Consider the following 18,648-nt stretch of genomic DNA (forward strand, 5'->3'; position numbering starts at 1 on the left):
TGTTGATCAACCAAGAACAACTACAATCTTATTTTTTGCTTTTAAGAAAGGACGGTTCACACAAACACAGAGAGAGAGAGAGAGAGAGAGAGAGAGAGAGAGAGAGATGTGTGTTGATTAAGCAGTGAGGATAATAATGAAAGTCTCTCAGTCTGTCGTTTACAGGTGGGGAACGGACCTGGATCAATTCTCCACGGGCAGCAGTCAGAAGAAAATTATAGGTTGAAATCATTAGAAAAAATAGAAACACTCAGCCAGAATTTTTTGGCTGAATTGTTTTGCAGCTTCCCGTCCTCATCCTGAACAAGCAAGCACCAAGGAAACGAATCTCTCCCTGAAGACACCGAGTGCAGTTTCAGAAGCACGAGCATGAACATCAACAGTGGACAGGAGTCCAAGAGACAATCTGAGCAGAGAGGTCCAGCAGCGCTGTGGGCAAACGGCATCAGGAAGAGAAGAACCACCATCTAGATTGGATGGATGGAGATGCGTTTCCAGCCAGCTGCAACCTCACTGTGTGTGAAGGACTTTTGAGAAGACTGTCTGAGTTTGACACTTGCCATGTTTGGAGTGAGATGGCAATAAAAGAGACAGTGGGACAAAGAGTGACACGGGACAAAACTGAAAAAGCTGACTGCCATTGGACTGAAAAGTGGGAGAGAAGAAAAGGAGCAGAAGAGGACTGAGGCTGCTGTTTTAGTGTGGGCAATCAAATTAGGTTAAGGAATCCGGGGAGACAAGCGACTGCCTGGAAGTGGAGGATTGACACAGTGTCCAGACCACCACAAAAGGGGGAGGAAGACAAGCACTGAGGTATGAAAGTGTACTGTTAGAAAAATGGAAAGTGACACGACACATACAGATAATATCCACCAGAGATAAAAAAAAATCATACACAAAGTGTTACACATTAAGAGAGGGCATTTGTAGAAGGGGTTAACAACACACAGTGTGGTTGCCGATGGTAACCTGCAAGCATTTGGGGTTTAGCTGTGCCTGACTATGACAGAGTTTTTTATTTAGATGTTTCTGAAACAAAATTTGGGGTTTTGTTTCAGAAAAAGGGGGAAGGTACATAAAAGGACACACAGAAACAGAAGATGTATTAACCCGACTAATACAAACACAAGAGAGCTCATGAAGATTAGACAACATTTTAAGTGTGTGAGTCTGTTTATCATCTTGTCCAAGTCACCTCGTGTGATGCAAAGACCAGTGGACTCATAGCACATTACATGCTCTGCTGGATATGCAGCTCCACAGACATGCATTAGACCTGCCTAATAACACAAACACCCATGCAATGAAACTTAGCTTGTTATCTTTCATCAGTGTTAAAATAGTGTCAATTTAGCAGACACTTGTTATCAAATACTGAATTTATCCAATGCAAAAAATTGACTCTCTAGGTTGCAGGACAACAGTTTAACTTTTGTGGGAAAAAAGATCCTGGTTTGACCAACCAGCGATCAGACAATAAATTTAGTGTTAAAATGGTAAATTGGGAGAAGCTTCCTGCTTGATTGATGCAGCAAGTAATTTACTGTATGAGGGAAATTGTCTTTTGTGATACTATTTTGAACATGCTTTCCTGTCCTGTCAACTTAGTGGGTTAATAGCTGATATGCAAATTAGTTGATCGTTCTTAGATTAATGAAAGGTGACTGAATTCTAGCACGAGTGAATGAGATGTGTTGGAGTTTGTTGTGTGCTGAGTGGAGACTCTAAAACACTGAGTTTCCTGCTTTGATGTGCGAGTGAATCCTGTATTTAGATACACAACTCTGAATACGTCAGAACAAACTTCCTTTGTGAAGTGCGCGACAACATGTCACATGTTTTATGATGAAGGGAAAAAGGAAAACTGAATAAAATCTGTGGCCTAAATGAGTGAAAAGCACAGACCTGGTGATTAAACTCATAGCTAATAAGACACATTAGGCTTATGTGTGTGTTGTGCAGCTGATGGTTGGTTTGGAGTGAATCTAGCTGATGATTCTTCTCCTGTTGTGAAGTCGAGCTTGCCGATTAGTATGATGGTATGATTTACCCTCCTGAGATGAGGAGTTTGTGTCATGACTTAACAAGGCCTTTTTATTTTGATACTTTCACAGTGCACTGAAAGTTTTGTTTGATAATCTCTGTTATTTTTCATTTTTATCTTTTGAACAGGCACTGATTTTGTTTGTCTATTTCTTTTCTTTAAGCAGATCTGTACGTCGGGAATTAAAAGTGCTATACGACCTGTCGAGAAAGCCTTACAAGTGAGTTTTCTCCACATTAAAATGGGTTCTGGAGAAAGCCACTTATTGGGACAATATTAAATGAAAGTCCCGGCCTAAAAAGGATCCAGCGATGTAATCCAATCTAAAGTTCTTTTTCCTTTTGCAATGACGTCATTTTGCTGGAAGTGGAAACTAAATGCGACTACAGGTTCCACTATCAGCAAAGAATGAATGTATGAATGCGTGAGTGAAAGGAAAGAAAGCTGACTGACTGGTAAAAGAAACTGTGAGAAGGTGTACACACCTGCGCAGCGCTATAACATTTACATTTCTTTTTACAGCAGATGATTAATCATGTGTTTGATCATGTGGTTTATAAGAGGATTAGTTAATGGTTTTTTTTACTATAGGATTTCTGGGTTTATATGTGAATGACATTCCTTCCACGAGAAGGGATGGTTGACTTTATGGTCTTTTTTATGGCACCTCTGGAACCTGTTGACCTGTGTCTGACCTCCGTCTGACCACAGTCAATGTGTATTGCTTATGTTTGTTTTTTCTGGGACTGCATGTGGAAGATTCAGCAGAAGCGGACAAGTGCCATGAGTAAAACAAATGAGAGATTACGGTATTTATGGAATAGTTTATTATGGGCTCATTTGCTGGCCACTTTTGGACCCATAATAATATATAAGTGGAGTGACTTTGCTTAAGGGCAGTCACTGATTACATTAATGTTAACTGAGTACATGGGATGATCCATGTCTGGGGCAAATTGGGGTGATAATAGTGATTTAATGATTTGAGAAAACTTGCACATGACACTTGTCTTGCCCGTGCTGAATGCTTATTACTCTTATGATATAATTGTTTATAAGTGTGAAGTTTGATTTTACTTCTAGATTTTGTTTTCCAGGCCATGAAGGTGTGTATGCAGGCTCCTGGTGGAGCCAGTTTTTAAGACAGGGATCCAGGTTTGGTGAGTTGACGCATGAGAAGTGTCCATGCGTCAAGAGGTGGAGTCCAAGGATTAACATTAAACAATGTTTTCTATTATTATTGTTGCAGTGATTTAACCGTTTATTTACGGGTATTAAACCTATGCAAGTGGTGCACCCATGTTCAGATGAGGCTTTGATGGCCTATAAGTTCACTGAACTAAAGAATGTGGTTTGATGATTGTTGACATGCTCTCCAAATAGAAGTTTTTCTAAAATACAGGTGCAGCAGTGAGAAGCAGAAACATTCCAGGCATAGCTGACAGCACCAGGCAGTGGTTGAGGTCAAAGGTCAAGCTAGTTAGGGCCCATCATGAGATCAGACTTTGGAGCCACAGCAAGGACCATGAAACTGCGTTGGAATGAGAGCTGTGCCAAGGGGGGTTTCCAGAGGCCAACAGAGGAGATTGTGGACAACAGACGGGCACCTGAAGGATGAGGGGAGCGTGCCAAGCTCCATCAACAGCGCAGGGGGAGTCTAAGGATGGCATTATGATTCTGTGAAAAGCACAGGAACCAGAAGCTATGGTGGTGATGACAGCAGTTTCCTATGAACATCACCTTGACCTGCAAAATAGCGGAGAGACCCTCCTGGATTTATCAGAGCCACTGCAAAAAGGTTGAGGTCCCAGGAAACCCCGACACCCCCAAGACAGCACATTAGAGAAATCTCACACTTGGTTGTTTCAGTGGTGAGGGGGGAGTGCTGATTGAGCCCCCGTAGGGTAAGCTCGCACTTCAACCTCCAGCCTCTGATCAACTCTAGCCCTCCTCTCGTGTTAGGGTTGGCACCGACCCATTTTAAATTTCAAATGCATAAAAAAATCACATACATTTGTTTATTGTTTCAAGGCTTTTTGACTTTGTCAGGAACCTCTATTTCTACAAAATAAAACGAAAAAAAATATTTTCACTAAATTATAAAATGCCCTAGTTGAAATTATGACCTTTGTGTTGTTAGGGTCGGTTTCGACCCAGGTATAATATTATGAGTATGAAGCAATAATTAAAGCCAAAACTGAAATCATAAGTGCACTGTCAGCTAAAACACTTACAGCAAGCGCCTCTCCTAATCATATGAGCTTTAGGGGATTCTTATTTTGCATGTTTTTTGCAGTATACCTGCACAAAAACAAAACAAAATAAACACGGGCATGTGAGGTGAATTCACTATTTGAGTGGCCATTTGACTTCCAGAGTGCACATTTACAATTTGCAGCATACAAAAACTGAGAAGAAGATTCACAGTGAGCTAAGTTCAGGATCATATTTTGGTGAAAATGAAGGAGAGGACACAGAGCAGCATAGCGATTCAGATGGGCAGGTTTCTGAGGAGGAAGACAATGTGGACTATCATCCAGAAGACACAGACACATCTGATCAGAGGTGGAGGTCGCTGGTGCTGAAGCTACCCCTGCTGAAAGATTCAAGTCCAAAAATGGTAAGATCTTTTGGAGCTCAGTACCTCATGATGTACATGGCAGGGCAGCTGCTGCAAATGTCATCAAAATGACCCCTGGAATCACAAGGTTTGCTCTGACCAAAGTCAGTGACATCAAGAGATGTTTTGAGATATTTATGCCATTGTCACTAGAAAGAATCATCATTACTATGATAAACCTTGAAGGAAAAAAAGTCAATGGCGACATGATGAGGAATACCTGGATGCTTTCATTGTTCTTGCTGGAGTGTACAGATGCTGCAATGAGGCCACTGATTGTCTATGGGATGCATCGACAGGCAGAAACATTTTCTGGGCAACGATGTCACTTCACACATTTGATATCATTTTGATTCAAGAGTCCTCAGATTTGACAACAGAGAGACCAGACCGAGGTCTGACAAGCTTGCTCCCATCAGGGATGTCTGGGAGAGATGGGTGCAGCTTCTTCCACTGATGTTCATCCCAGGGCCAGTGTCAGTGGATGAACGTCTTGTCCACTTTTTGAGGAAAATGCCCCTTCCGGCAATATATACCCAGTAAGCAAGGGAAAAACGGCAGAAAAATCTGGGAAGCCTGTGATGCAAAAACCAACTATGCCTGGAATGTACAGATTTTCACAGTCAAAGCTGCGAGTGGCACCCCTGAGAAGAAACAATGAAAATGTGTGGTCCTCCATATGACCACTGGACTGCAGGATCACAATATCAGCTGTGATATTTTATTTTATTTTTTACCAGATATGACCTCGGACAAGAACTTCACAAAGGAAACTGAGGTGAAGCTGTATCATTGGGAAGTGATAAAAAGCCCACAATTACCCACGGCTATAACCAAAACAAAGGAGGAGTGGACTTTTTCTTTTTTTCAGTTTATATTAAAGGTCTACTGCTGAAAAAAACAAACTTTTTTTGTCTTTTCTTGATGTAAATGTCTATGGGTCGGAATTGACCCGTAACACCATAGATGTCATTTTAGTTATTAATCTTAAAATGAAAAAAATCAATAAAACAGATTTATTTAAGAGATGTGTCCTATACCCCTCAGTAATACTCAGGTAACACAGAAACCTTTTATTTATTAATATGATTCTCTTGAGGTTAATTTTACAGTTTTTTTTAATTGAAATCGAGGGGTATAGTGACAAAAAAAGACCCAGAGGCGCACACCAAAAGTATTAAAACCAACATTTTCATGGATAAGGAAGCCTAACAAGGTAACCAAGAGATGAGAAACAAATTGGATGATAACTTATTGTTTTTAGTATATTTTATAGCTGATTTAATTCACGGGTCAAAACCGACCCGCTAACATAAGAGATGATAACAGAAAGCTAACACGAGAGGAAGGTTAAGTTAAAGTAGCTTAAAAATATATGTTGGTTTTACTCGCTTAAATTAAATTCAGTGTACTTAAAAAATATTTCTGGATTCAAACAAATTTATTTCGTGCAACCACTTGTCATAAAAAAATTGAGTAAATTGAACAAAACATTTTTTTCAGTGCTCCTCCTCCTCCTTCTCTTGCTCTCCCTCCATCCATGCTTGCAAAGTTCTTGAATTGGCTAAACTGAGGGCTTTTTGTAGTTGGCTAATTGGTGTTCAGTTTTGCAAGTAGGTGCCTTCAGGTGTGTATTTGAGTGGTTGCAATTACCCGATGTGTTTTGTATTTTGGATACATGTGTTTTCCAAATGGCACCCTGAAATTTCATTTTGTGAACGAAGTGTCTTATGTATGAAATAGAGTGTAGCATGCAGGACCATGTGTGTTGCATAAAGGAGTACGTGTGTTGCATAATTGCAACTAGGGTGCAAAGCAGCGCTTTTGTTTAAGGCAGGGGTGTCAAACGTACGGCCCGCGGGCCGGATCAGGCCCGCAAACGGGATTAATTCGGCCCGTGAGATGAATTTATAAAGTATAAAAATGAGCAGCAATTTTTCAGCTACCTCATTGCTAACGAAATTGCACTAGCTTCAAAACCATTTAGTGAGGGTGAATTTGTAAAAACATGTATGATGAAGGCATCGGAGATTGTGTGCCCTGAAAAGCGCCAGGCCTTTGCAAATATCAGCCTGACAAGAAACACGGTTGCCGACAGGATTCCTGATCTTTCAGCGGATTTGGACAGACAGTTGAAGCAAAAAATAGTCATTTATTGTGTTTTCAGTTGCAACTGATGAAGGCACGGACATTACAGATGTTGCGCAACCGGCAATTTTCATCGGCGGAGTTGATGACACATTGACCGTCACCGAGGAGTTTGTGGAGTTGGTACCGATGACAGATACAGCGACCGCAGCTGATATTTTCACCGCACTCGTCGGCGCGTTGGACAGGGTCGGAGTGGACCGGTCCCGCGCTGTCAGCCTGGCTACAGATGGTGCGCCCTCAATGATCGGGAAGAAAGCAGGCGTTGTAAAAAGGTTCAGAGATAAAGTGCAATCTGCAAATGGAGGACGTGGTTTTTGGACTTTTCACTGTATTTTGCACCAGGAGGCTTTGTGTTGCAAGTCACTGAAAATGGATAACGTCATGAAGGTGGTCATCCAAACTGTTAATTTCATCCAGAAGCCTCAATCAGCGTCAGTTTGACAGTCTTCTCAGAGAGAAAGACCACATCTATGGCCTGCCGTACCACACTGCGGTAAGATGGCTGAGCCGAGGTGCTGTGCTGAGGCGTTTCTTTGATTTACGAGAAGAAATTGAACAGTTTATGGAAGAAAAGGGCAAACCAGTGTTAGAATTTCATTCTGCAGAATGGATGCAGCACCTTGCATTTATGGTGGATGTTACAGAGCACCTGAATAACTTGAACAAACAGCTGCAAGGACGCAACAAAGTTGTCACGCAGTATTATGACAGCATACGTTCTTTCAAGTTGAAGCTGTCATTGTGGGAGACGCAGCTCGCTGGTGGTGATGCAGCTCACTTCCCCTGTCTGAAAAATGTGTGCACGATCCAAAGTGTGGCAGATATGAAGCGGTTCAAAGATAAAATAACAGGACTATTACTAGAGTTTGAGCAACGATTTCAGATTTTTGGTGAACTGGAGAAAGACTTCAAAGTTTTGTGCTCGCCGTTCACCGTGAATCCCTTTGATCTGCCCGTCAGCATCCAACTTGAAATAATAGACTTGCAGTGTGACTCGGATTTGAAGGGCAAATTTGTCGCAGCTGGCTTGAACACATTCAGAATCTCCTGCCAGGTTACCCCAACTTGACGCCCTCGCTGCAAAACTGTTGTGCATGTTCGCAACCACGTATCTTTGTGAGCAAGTTTTCTCTGTAATGAGCATAAATAAAACAAAACTGCGCTCAAGGCTCACGCACAGGCACTCGAATCACATCCTGAAGTTAGCTGCCGCTCAGGATGTGAAGCCTGATATTGATGAGCTGGTGAAAGCTACAGATGTCAGGTATCAGGAGTCAAACTATGCAACAGCACTGAAAGGCACTGTGTGTTTGTGTGTTCTTTGTCCTCAGAATTTTCCAATAACTTGAGATGTTTTATGATTAATAGCTATGTTGTGCCTGTACTACTTTGAACATACTGTCCACAGGCTCTAGATTTATTTTTATGTTGATCGTATTAAAACAAAGAAAACAATCTGAAGTTGTTGTTTTTAACTTATATATACAATGATTTTACCAGTCCGGCCCACTTGAGAATAGACTTTTCTCCATGTGGCCCCTGAACTAAAATGAGTTTTTTGGATTTTAGTGCTGCATTTGATTTGATAAATCATGATCTTTTGATAGATAAACTAAAATATTATGGATTTTCACCAGCTGCTCTGTGCTGGATGGAAAGTTATCTGTCTGGAAGAAGGCAAAAGGTTTATTATAACGGTTATTTCTCGGAGGGCTGTGAAATGAACTGTGGTCTACCCCAAGGCAGCTGCCTCGGTCCACTTCTCTACTCAGTCTTTACAAATGATTTGCCTTACGTCCTGGATAAATCTCATCTTGTAATGTACGCTGACGATTCCACCATGTTTTATTCAGCCAGTAGCCACTCTGAATTGACAAGCGTGTTACAACTAGATTTGCTGAACGTGTTTGACTGGATAAGTAAAAACAACATGATTTTAAACGTGTCTAAATCCAAATCCATGTTAATAGTGTGGACAAGAGATATTTTATTTTGTATTCTTATGGTGACATTTTATAATCAGAACTATCATTGATCAATCATTCATCATTGTCGAATCTGATGACAGTATAATCTCTGAATTACATCTATGGTAATCTGAGAAAAGAGTAATGTATGCATATTATCATCATTTTAATCAGTCTCAAATGGTATCCACAGCATTGTATTCACCGTCCATAACTGGAGGGTCCAGCAGGACCTTGTTCTAGTTCACTTGCAGGCCTACACCAAACACGCACATAGAGAGTTATGTAAAACACGCACGTTCACATACACACTTATTAACACAGGGAGTTCGTCTCAGGACATCCTCTCTGTTGGACACACAGTCTCACAAAATGCACAACCATATCACACTTGTTTTTCTCTAAAGTATCATCTGATGTCTATATAAGGAGAACTTTTGGAGTGTGGGGAAACTGTTATCATTTCCAGTAAGGTCTAACTGTGTGACGTCATCATGGGTAATATAAGGATGGAGAGCGTCCGCCCGGCGGAGAATGTGTTGCAAGTTTTCTTCCCACACTTCTGCGCAAAGTGTGTAATAAAAATCACTATTTTTGACACCTACCTGGACTCGGCCTGCTTTCTTCTCTTACCCAAATCGAACGAATTTCAACAATAGGAAGTAGAGGCCGCTTAGTCAACAGCCCACAACTAAATCTTTCCATATCTGGATCGGTATTAGAACAGGTCACCCAGACTAAATTACTTGGTGTTACCATAAACCACCACCTTTCATGGTCTCAGCACATCAACTCTGTTATTAAGAAAATGGGACAGGGCATAGCTATAGCTAGGAAATGCTCTTTTTACATCACTTCTTCAATTATGAAAGATGTCATTAATGCACTAGTATTATCTCATCTAGAGTACTGCTCAGTCATCTGGTCAGCAGCTAATAAGACAGATCTGAACAGACTTCAGTTAGTCCAAAATAGGGCGGCCAGATTAGTGTTAAGGTGTTCATATTATACAAGTATTGATAAAATGCATGATAAACTTTCTTGGCTTTCTGTACAAGCTAAATGATACTATGGCTTACTTGTATTTCTAAAGAAAGCAATACTGGTAAACACACCACACTTTTTTTATGCTCAGTTGCAGCATCCAGATGAAATACATAATCATGCTACACGATTCTCAACTAAACACAATTTAGTAACTCCTCGAGTTAAAAGTAACTTTTTGAAAAACTCTGTTATATTCAGAGCATCTTTTCAGTGGAATAAGTCGCCTTATGCAATTAGAGAATTGGCTTCTATTCATAATTTTAAAAATCACCTAAAAGCCTATTTAGGCAGTTTTTAATGTATTTGTAAAAATTGTAGAGGGTAATGTCACTTGTAATGGAAATTGTGTATTTTGTTTGAATGTTTTGTTTTGGTTTTTTTGCTTTTTTATATAATTTTTAATATTCACATGTTTACATTTTCAGAATTGTAAAACCTTATTGTGGATCTAAGAGACAAATTATGTGGACAATTTGCATCCAACTCATTGTGTAACATTTTATTTGGTGGTATTTGATGGTTTGGGCCCCAGGAAGACTAGCAACCACTGTTGTGGAAGCTAATGGGGTTCCTTATAAATAAACAAACAAACAAATAAACAAACCCCTGATGTACGGTCTCTCACATGTCCATAACGTCATTCCTGTGTTATCAGACCTTCCCTGTATGTTGTATGTGATGCTGGTGATTGTTTACTTTAAAATACGGAGTTTGCAGCAGACAATTAGTTATGAGGATTAATAAAATACCGATCGTAGTTCGTCCGGAAGTATCGCGTTCCTGATTGCCCTTCGCAATAATAGAATAGAATAGAATAGAATTCAACTTTATTGTCATTGCACATGCACAGGTACAGGGCAACGAAATGCAATAAGAGCATGACAGCAGATTATATTGGGGAAGCTTTTATTTTGTATTTATTATTGTGAAGTAGTTCCTATGTACCGACGGTAACTTAACCTCGCACTAATGCTGTTTAGTTGCATAGTGTGAGCAGTTTGAAGTGTACTAAATTGTTCTGATCTATATATGTCTATATCTGAATATTGCACTTGTCTATTCTCTTTATTTATCATCTATTTGTATTGTTTATTTCCTTTGTAGAAAACCACACACATGTCCACGCAAATGTGTTTACAGCCCCAGGAATTGAGTTGTGACAATAAAAGTGCCTCAAACTGAACCTCAAGCTATTTCCTCTATACTCTGGGACAATGTGGCCTTAAGTGGTGTTCTGGCCAACACACCGGGATTTTGTTACATCATTAAAATCTTCAGTATGCCATTAACATGATGCAGGTAAACAAACAGACAGCTGAGAGTTTGAGTCATTTATTTTGGAACAATGACCTCCAGTAAAAATGTGTGATCTATGGTAATCAGATGAGCAGAAACACCCAAATCATTCAGAGACGTGGATTACAGGGATTACATTACATGGATTAAACAGCAGAGATGCACAGTGAAGCACAGCAGAGTCTACATTAGACCTGATCCAAGACCATCCCAGTAAAACCAAAACACCCACCAACAGCTGTGAGAGGGTCCTGGATCAGGTTCAGAGTCTAGACTCATCATCATCATCATCATCATCAGTCTGCTGAACACATGAAGCAGCTGCTTTTATAACATCAGACAGAACCAGAACCGGGAACAGACTCAATTAGTGGGAACCAGGATACGACCTGAAAGAAGAAGAGACGAGGACACAGTCACCAACAAACACATCATGGACACTGAATTTAAACTGATCAATGCCAATGATTCAGTAAAGCTTCATGTTTCATGTTTTAAAAACCTGTGTTTGAAACATTAATCTATCTAACAGTTGTTCGAAAACAAACAGCAATGGTCTAAAATTGGGTTAAATGTTAAAACTTCAATATATAAAAAAAATACACTGACGTAAACCAGATCCAAACCAGTTTTAGGCTAATGTAATGTGGTTTTACTTTTGGACTGGTCTGAACTGATTTCTGTGGGTTATGAACTGGTCTGTGAGTGAGAGTCCTGACCTCGGGCCTTCCTCCTGTAGTAGATGAATCCAGCCAGAGATAAGATCAGACCCAGGATCAGTCCTGAGGCTCCGATGGCGAGCTTGTTCCTCTCTGACTCAGGCAGGGACGAGTCTGAGGAGGGATCTGAGTCACACAGGTGAGAGTCAGACAGGTAGGTATGTACAGGTGTGTACAGGTGTGTAGATACAGACAGGTATTTACCCCAGTCAGTGATCAGAGGTTTCTCCAGGCTGGCGTGCTCCACCTTACAGGAGATCTTCTCCCCAGACCTTCAACACAAACATCAGTGACTCTCAGATCTTAAACTTTTAAATTGTAGTCTAGACTTTATATTAAAAGTCTCGTCTCTACTGATTATGATGCTCACCTGGGTGTGTACTCCAGGTGTGAGTGGGTCTGGTAGTACCAATCACCATCTGCCATCTCCTCAGTGGAAGTGACATCAGAGGTGACTTCCTGTCCATCTCTCAGCCAGCTCACTTTGATGTATTTGGGGTAGAAGTCATAGACTCTGCAGACCAACATGGCAGGATGCTGACTGGAGAGAGGCGTCATGGAGTGAAGTCTGACATACGGCTTAACTGGAAGACAATATGAGTTTCTGTTATTGTTAACGTCATATCATCAGGGATGATTGTATACATGTGCATTAATAAAGATACTGTCAACAGTAGAGTCACATATAACCAGTCTGACATCAGATCATGAATCAGCTGTGAGGAGAAACATCATCAGGCTGTAAACATTATTATTATAAAGTAAGACATGCAGAGCTGTATGTGCTGGAAATCTACCAGACTTGAACCTGGATCAGTTTTTATTAACATCCAGTGAAGTGCTGACTCAGAGTGACATCAGTGTGAACCATCAGTGAACTGATCCTCCTGCAGATCAGCTGCTGTGCTGGTTTACAACTAAAATCTGACATGTGCAGACTATGATGCATTGAGTTTTTCCTTTCCAGTCACCTTTCTCACTCACTATGTGTTAACAGACCTCTTTGCATTGAATCACATCTGTTATTAACCTCTGTCTCTCTTCCACAGCATATAATAACATATAAACAAAACTGAATTGAATTGAATTGAACTAGATGATACACTAACGCTATAGATCATCCACACATAAATGATCCCAGCCTGCTTTACTCAGTTTAATATCAACATCAAGGACTGAATCCATAGCTGGTCCCAGTCTGGATTTCTGCTCATCCAGCTGTTTGATTGATGAGCAGAAATTATTAAGTGCAAATGATTTAATATTGATAGATACACTTTTTTCATTTTACAGTGTTTTTTTGTTGTTTGATTTTTACAACTATCAACAAAATCAAACTCAGAAACACTGCGAGCAGCTGATTAAAGAATGTTTTACACTGGGTGCTATTTTATTACACTGGGGAAAGTTGGTGATGAAAATCTGAACAATAATGGTGGTGGTGAGCAAGGCCCTGATGGAGGGGAACTCTGATCAGACTGTACCATCCAGAGCCTGAAGGGGTCACTGTGACTGTTTATTAGATCATATTTCTAACCAGTCACACACAGATGGGTCACATAAGAGCTGCTGGAAACCTCTCACACATGCTTCCTTCTCTAAGGTAACACCATCTCACAGAAAGGAAGTTACTGCTTTAAACAGCCTGCTCATCTACACATGGGTCAACACTCATGGTGCGTTTAGGTGCAATTATAAATATAACCATCTAAGACTCTAAAGCAATAAGTGGAACATGTAGAACCAGACAGCTGCTGCTCTCCACAGGAGGTCTGAGCTGGTTCTCCTCATGTTTCTCTGAGCTGCTGCTAGGAGCTGATTTCATCCATAACATGAAGAAACACTTTATAATCTGTCTGTTAGATAATTTAATAGACAGAAAACTATATTCTGTCACACATGAATTACTAACCTCATGTTACACAGGTCACAGGTTGTGTGTGACACACAGAGCTCCCTGTCGCTTTAAAACAACCACAGCTGACAAAAATTATTGTACATCAGAACTAAATAATAAAAATACAAAAGATACAAATAAAAATAATAATAAAGTCAATTAATTAAAAGAAAAACTACATCTGGCAGCCTGGCTGAAGCTCAGAGCCAAAGAATAAAAATGAGGTTTAAGACGTGTTTTAAAAGTGGACAGTGAAAGTGCCTCTCTAATGTGCACACACACACACACACACACACACACACACACACACACACACACACACACACACACACACTTTAAATAACAGCAGCTGAGCTCTGTGTTTGTCAGTTTGCCTGTTTCACCAGCAGGGAGCGCCACAGACTGAGGTTAGAGTGTTCAGAGTCAGTGATTTATTACAGTTATTGATCACCAGAGTCTGACCTGCAGCTGTGAGTCCATCATAAATGATTCAGAGTGAGGTCAACACCTGATGATGTCACACAGACCAGCACACTCACCTGATTTAGACAGAGCAACCTGGTAGTCGACACCAATGTTGTTATGGCAGACCGTCTCCTTCTGAGCTCTCCATCGAGCCAGCTCTCCTGGTAGATTGTTCCATCTGTCTGCGTTATACACTCCAAACTTAGTGAATCCAACAAACTCCCCCACACTGCTGCTGAACCGGGCGTACTCGATCTTGTTGTAATAGTAAGAGAAGGTGAACTCGATGTCCTTCAGCTCAGTGGAGTTAAAGTCACAGCGCCATACATTATACTCCATGAATCCATCTGAGAACAAACAGAGCCACACAGAACATCAGACTGTGGCCTGATCACTCATCAGTGTATTGATCAGTGATCAGTGTGTTGATCATACCTGCTGTGCTGAGGCTGATGAAGAGGAGGCTGAGGCAGAGGAAGGATGAAGCCATGTTCCTGAGTTCTCCTGACAAACTGACTCAGTCTGACTGAGAGCTGCTCTAAAAACAGAGGACAGGTCACATGACCACAGCGTCAGCTGTTACCAGGAAGAACTCTGTGACACCAGCTCACAGCTCACACTCTTCATGACTGTGAATGTGTGTGTTAGAGTCTATTAAGGCTTTAAAAGCAGAGAGCAGCACTCTGAGACTTCATCAGCACATTTCCTCTTTGCTGCACTCAATACTTTCTGTGTTCATTTATATTTCAGTCACAGTCTGCACTCATGGATAAATCTACAATAATTATCTGCAAACACTAAACCAGCTCCTAACATCAGCACTGCTGTAATAATAATAAAACATCTGTTCATAATTTCCTCCTGTTTAATAATCAATAAAACAATCCACTCTCTTTCAGTACTTTTCAGTCCTGCATCACACTGTTTATACTAACACGTCCTGTGTCTATAGATCTCATGATCTATACAGATCTCATGGATATGATTGAAATATGTCTCAAACATGAAATCAGGCATGTATTTAAATTAATGTGAAGTGTGATGTCATCATGTAGAGCTAATTTGAACCTTTACTCTCAATGTAACAGTGAAATGTGATTCAGCTGCTCCAAAGATCTGACCTTTTTCATACTGAAAAATTCATATTCAGCTAATAGATGCTGATTATTAGTGAGCAGATTGTTAATGAGGAAAATAATTCATCTCAATGTCATTTTTAGTGTAAATATAATGTTGCTTCAATCATTTAAATGTCAGATATTAAAACATGTTACAGCACGAGTATAAACATGTTAGCTTCATTTATATAAACATTCATTGACTTTTAATTCAACTGTCTGCATCAGCATCTTTATCTGATATTTAGTTTTACATCTTTGCTTTGCATTATGATCAGTCGATGAATCTCTGCCTTTCAGCATACAGATGAGTTACAGCTAAAAGTCTGATATCACACACACACCTGAAATCTTCCTTAAAAGCTGGAATTTAGTAACACCATCAGTGACCAATGTCACAGATGGTGTTACAGGATGATTAACAAGAAGCAGAGCCTAAACACCTGAACCCACAGAGACACACCTGACTCAGCTCTGCACTGACTCAAACCACAGAGTGAAATGGATCCATGAACATTTAAAAAGACTTAAGATCAGCGGTCTCCAACCTTTTTTGCGCCACGGACCGGTTTATGCCCGACAATATTTTCATGGACCGGCCTTTAAGGTGTCGCGGATAAATACAACAAAATAAAACTAGTACCGGTACTGAAAAAAAGACGATTTATTCATAACACACGTGAAAAGACCCAGGAAAACAGAGTAAACGATAACAAAATAACGCTGAAAACCGATAAAAACCCTGAAAACCAAACATTTCACACCTGAGCCTCAACTCTCGCGGCCCGGTACTAAACGACTCACGGACCGGTACCAGTCCGAGGCCCGGGGGTTGGGGACCGCTGATTTAAAGAACAGCCTCACACAGATTTGTGGGTTTATTACTCAGATGTTTTATTGATATATGAAAATCTGAAACAGTTTGATAAACAAAGAATCATTATAACAGTTTATGAACACACTGAGATCTCCTGACACGGAGTTCAGATAAAACTGATTTCAGTCTCATTGTTATATTTTGACTTTGTGGAGCTGTGGTGGGAGAGCGGCTGAAAGAAGCTTTGATTTTAATTCCAGACTCAAACTTTATTGACACCTATGATGACAGACAGAACAGGTGGGGTTCTATTATTAAAGCATGTCAGATGGACAGGTAACAGGAAGCAGACAGAAAAGAGGAATCAGATGTTCACTACAGGTGAACTCTCTGTACACACACATATAGCACAGTCTGATTATGAGCTCATTGTAGAACTATGTGAGCCAATCAGCTGCACTCGTTTCCTTTGACGAGGAAGAAGGTTCCAGCAGCCACACCGACCAGACCGAGAGTCAGACCCACTCCACAGAACACAGAGGGCCCAACACCTGGATCAGAGCGAGCAGACGCCTCCACCTCTGGAGACAAAGAGGAGAAACTGTGAACCACACACATCTGTCTCATCTGTACCTCTGTCAGTGTTCTCTGTTTAAGTTTTCTCACCATAGAATTTGGTTGCTGGTTCAGTCAGGGCCAGATGTTCCACTGTACAGCTGTACACGTCTCCCAGCTGTGGGGTGAACTGAAGTCTGGAGATCTGGGTGAAGGTCCCATCTTTGTTGATGTAGGGAATATTGATGCTGGATCCTGTGACCTTCTCTTTGTTCTTGGTCCAGGAGACGTTGACAGGAGCAGGATAGAAACCAGTCACATAACAAATGAGATAGTTCTCCTCTCCAAACTCCACCTCATCTCTGGTGTAGATCATCACACCTGAAGGAGCATCTGTGCACAAACACATCAGGCAAAGGAGGATCAATTTTACATAAATATAAACACGTCAGGTGGAAGTTTCTGTACACATGATCAGTCTGAATGTGGTTAACGTGGAATAATCTCATATATTTAATGCATTTGAATCTCCCTGTGTTTGATTGGACAGAATACATTAATGCTGATGATGTCATCAGTGTGTTACTCTACAGAGCGTGCAGTGTAAACACAGGTGAGGTGAGACAGGTGTTACATGTTGTATTTACCGCGTTCTAGAGGGAAGTCCTTCATCCCTTTACGACTGTTCTGCATGTTAGCTCTGCAGACCTGTTGATTAGCCACAGCTCCTTCATAAGCTCCTTCCTGGTAATTAAAGCTTCCTATGAAGTCTGGCGGAGCGTCCACTCCTGTATGTTTGTTGAAGTCTGCGTACCATTTCTCCTCACCATCCAGTCCATACATGAACTCTCCATCAGAGTCTGAACAGCCACTGATACCAATGTCACTGTGCAGAGCTGAAACACATCAAACACTGATCAGTGACCTGATCAATAACCTGATCAATGACCTGATCAATAACCTGCTGTTTACAGAGACAAACTCACCGTCAGCAGAGACACAGAGGACACAGGAGAGGAAGAGCAGCAGCTCCTTCATCTTCATCAGCAGATCTCTGACAGTTAAACTCAGAGTGTGCGTCTGTGTGTGAACCTCACAGAGTGTGTGTGAGAGTCTGTGAGTGACTGAAAGTGCAGCTGAGCTCTAACACACAGCAGCCAATCACAGAGCTCACAGTTCATGATGTCATCAGTGTCCAGGCAGACAGCAGCTGGAGGTGAACATGATCTGAGACACACAGCACGATCAATAATCAATATTTATAGACTCTTCAAAATAAAGCTCAGCCCGATCAGCTTCCACTCTGAGGATTTTCAAAATAAAACAATTTATTTTAATAAAATGATTCAGTTTGTTTACAAACACTGTGAAATATGACTTCATGTGTTATTTAAATAGTTTCCAGTTGAAATCACACCTGAGTTCATGTGTGTTACTGTGACAGTGAGAGTCACAGCCGTGTTTGTCAGCAGGAAACTTTTACAAACACAAAGACTTTACGCCTCCATCATATGTTGTAGATGCATCCAGCAGGTCCATCAGAGTCTTTACTGGGCCGATTCTGGCCCCGGGCCTTATGTTTGACACCTCTACAATAACCTGATCAGCTTTCAGAGAGTGATTATTGATCAGATGGTTCAGTAGTTAACCTGCTGTCAGAGGAGCAGCTGAGTTAGAGCTGAGGAGGAGTTTAAAGTGTTTCCTGTTTCCTCTGCTGATAATCAGCCAATCAGCTCTTTGCTGTCACACAGCTCACCTGTGCAGGTGTGACAGGTGAGTCAGTCCATCTCAGATCATTGGCTGTGTCCCAATTTAGCGTCCGCACGCTTCGAGTACGCATTTTGGGACCTATTACGTCACAGCGACGCTACGAAGGCTGTCCCAATCTGAAGTGTTCTCCAGCAGCAGCTGACAGATGGAGAGAATAGACAGACTGTTCCCTGTTTGTGAAG

General features: G+C 41.0%; 2 protein-coding genes across 3 annotated transcripts; both read right to left on the reverse strand.

The window, feature by feature from the left end:
- Window positions 1–11,145: 11,145 nt before the first annotated feature.
- LOC309702837 (H-2 class II histocompatibility antigen, E-S beta chain-like) lies at window positions 11,146–14,773 on the reverse strand. Of its 2 annotated transcripts, none has more exons than XM_082527457.1 (6): window positions 14,642–14,773; window positions 14,281–14,553; window positions 12,215–12,428; window positions 12,049–12,116; window positions 11,845–11,958; window positions 11,146–11,514 (listed from the first exon to the last, which is right to left on the reverse strand). In XM_082527457.1, exons 1-6 carry the CDS (start codon window positions 14,694–14,696, stop codon window positions 11,489–11,491), a joined length of 750 nt encoding a protein of 249 aa, XP_082383583.1. In that variant the 5' UTR covers window positions 14,697–14,773; the 3' UTR covers window positions 11,146–11,488. The 2 variants fall into 2 exon arrangements, with proteins under 2 accessions (XP_082383583.1, XP_082383582.1); XM_082527456.1 differs by having other exon boundaries at window positions 11,845–11,970.
- Window positions 14,774–16,193: 1,420 nt separating this feature from the next.
- Window positions 16,194–17,824, reverse strand: LOC309702842 (HLA class II histocompatibility antigen, DR alpha chain-like). Its single transcript, XM_082527463.1, has 4 exons — window positions 17,683–17,824; window positions 17,344–17,592; window positions 16,808–17,089; window positions 16,194–16,722 (listed from the first exon to the last, which is right to left on the reverse strand). The coding sequence occupies exons 1-4, from the start codon at window positions 17,738–17,740 to the stop codon at window positions 16,592–16,594; spliced, it is 720 nt and encodes a 239-aa protein (XP_082383589.1). The 5' UTR covers window positions 17,741–17,824; the 3' UTR covers window positions 16,194–16,591.
- Window positions 17,825–18,648: the final 824 nt, after the last annotated feature.

Source organism: Aulonocara stuartgranti, assembly GCF_965226115.1.
Source record: "Aulonocara stuartgranti genome assembly, chromosome: 3".
Lineage (NCBI taxonomy): Eukaryota > Metazoa > Chordata > Actinopteri > Cichliformes > Cichlidae > Aulonocara > Aulonocara stuartgranti.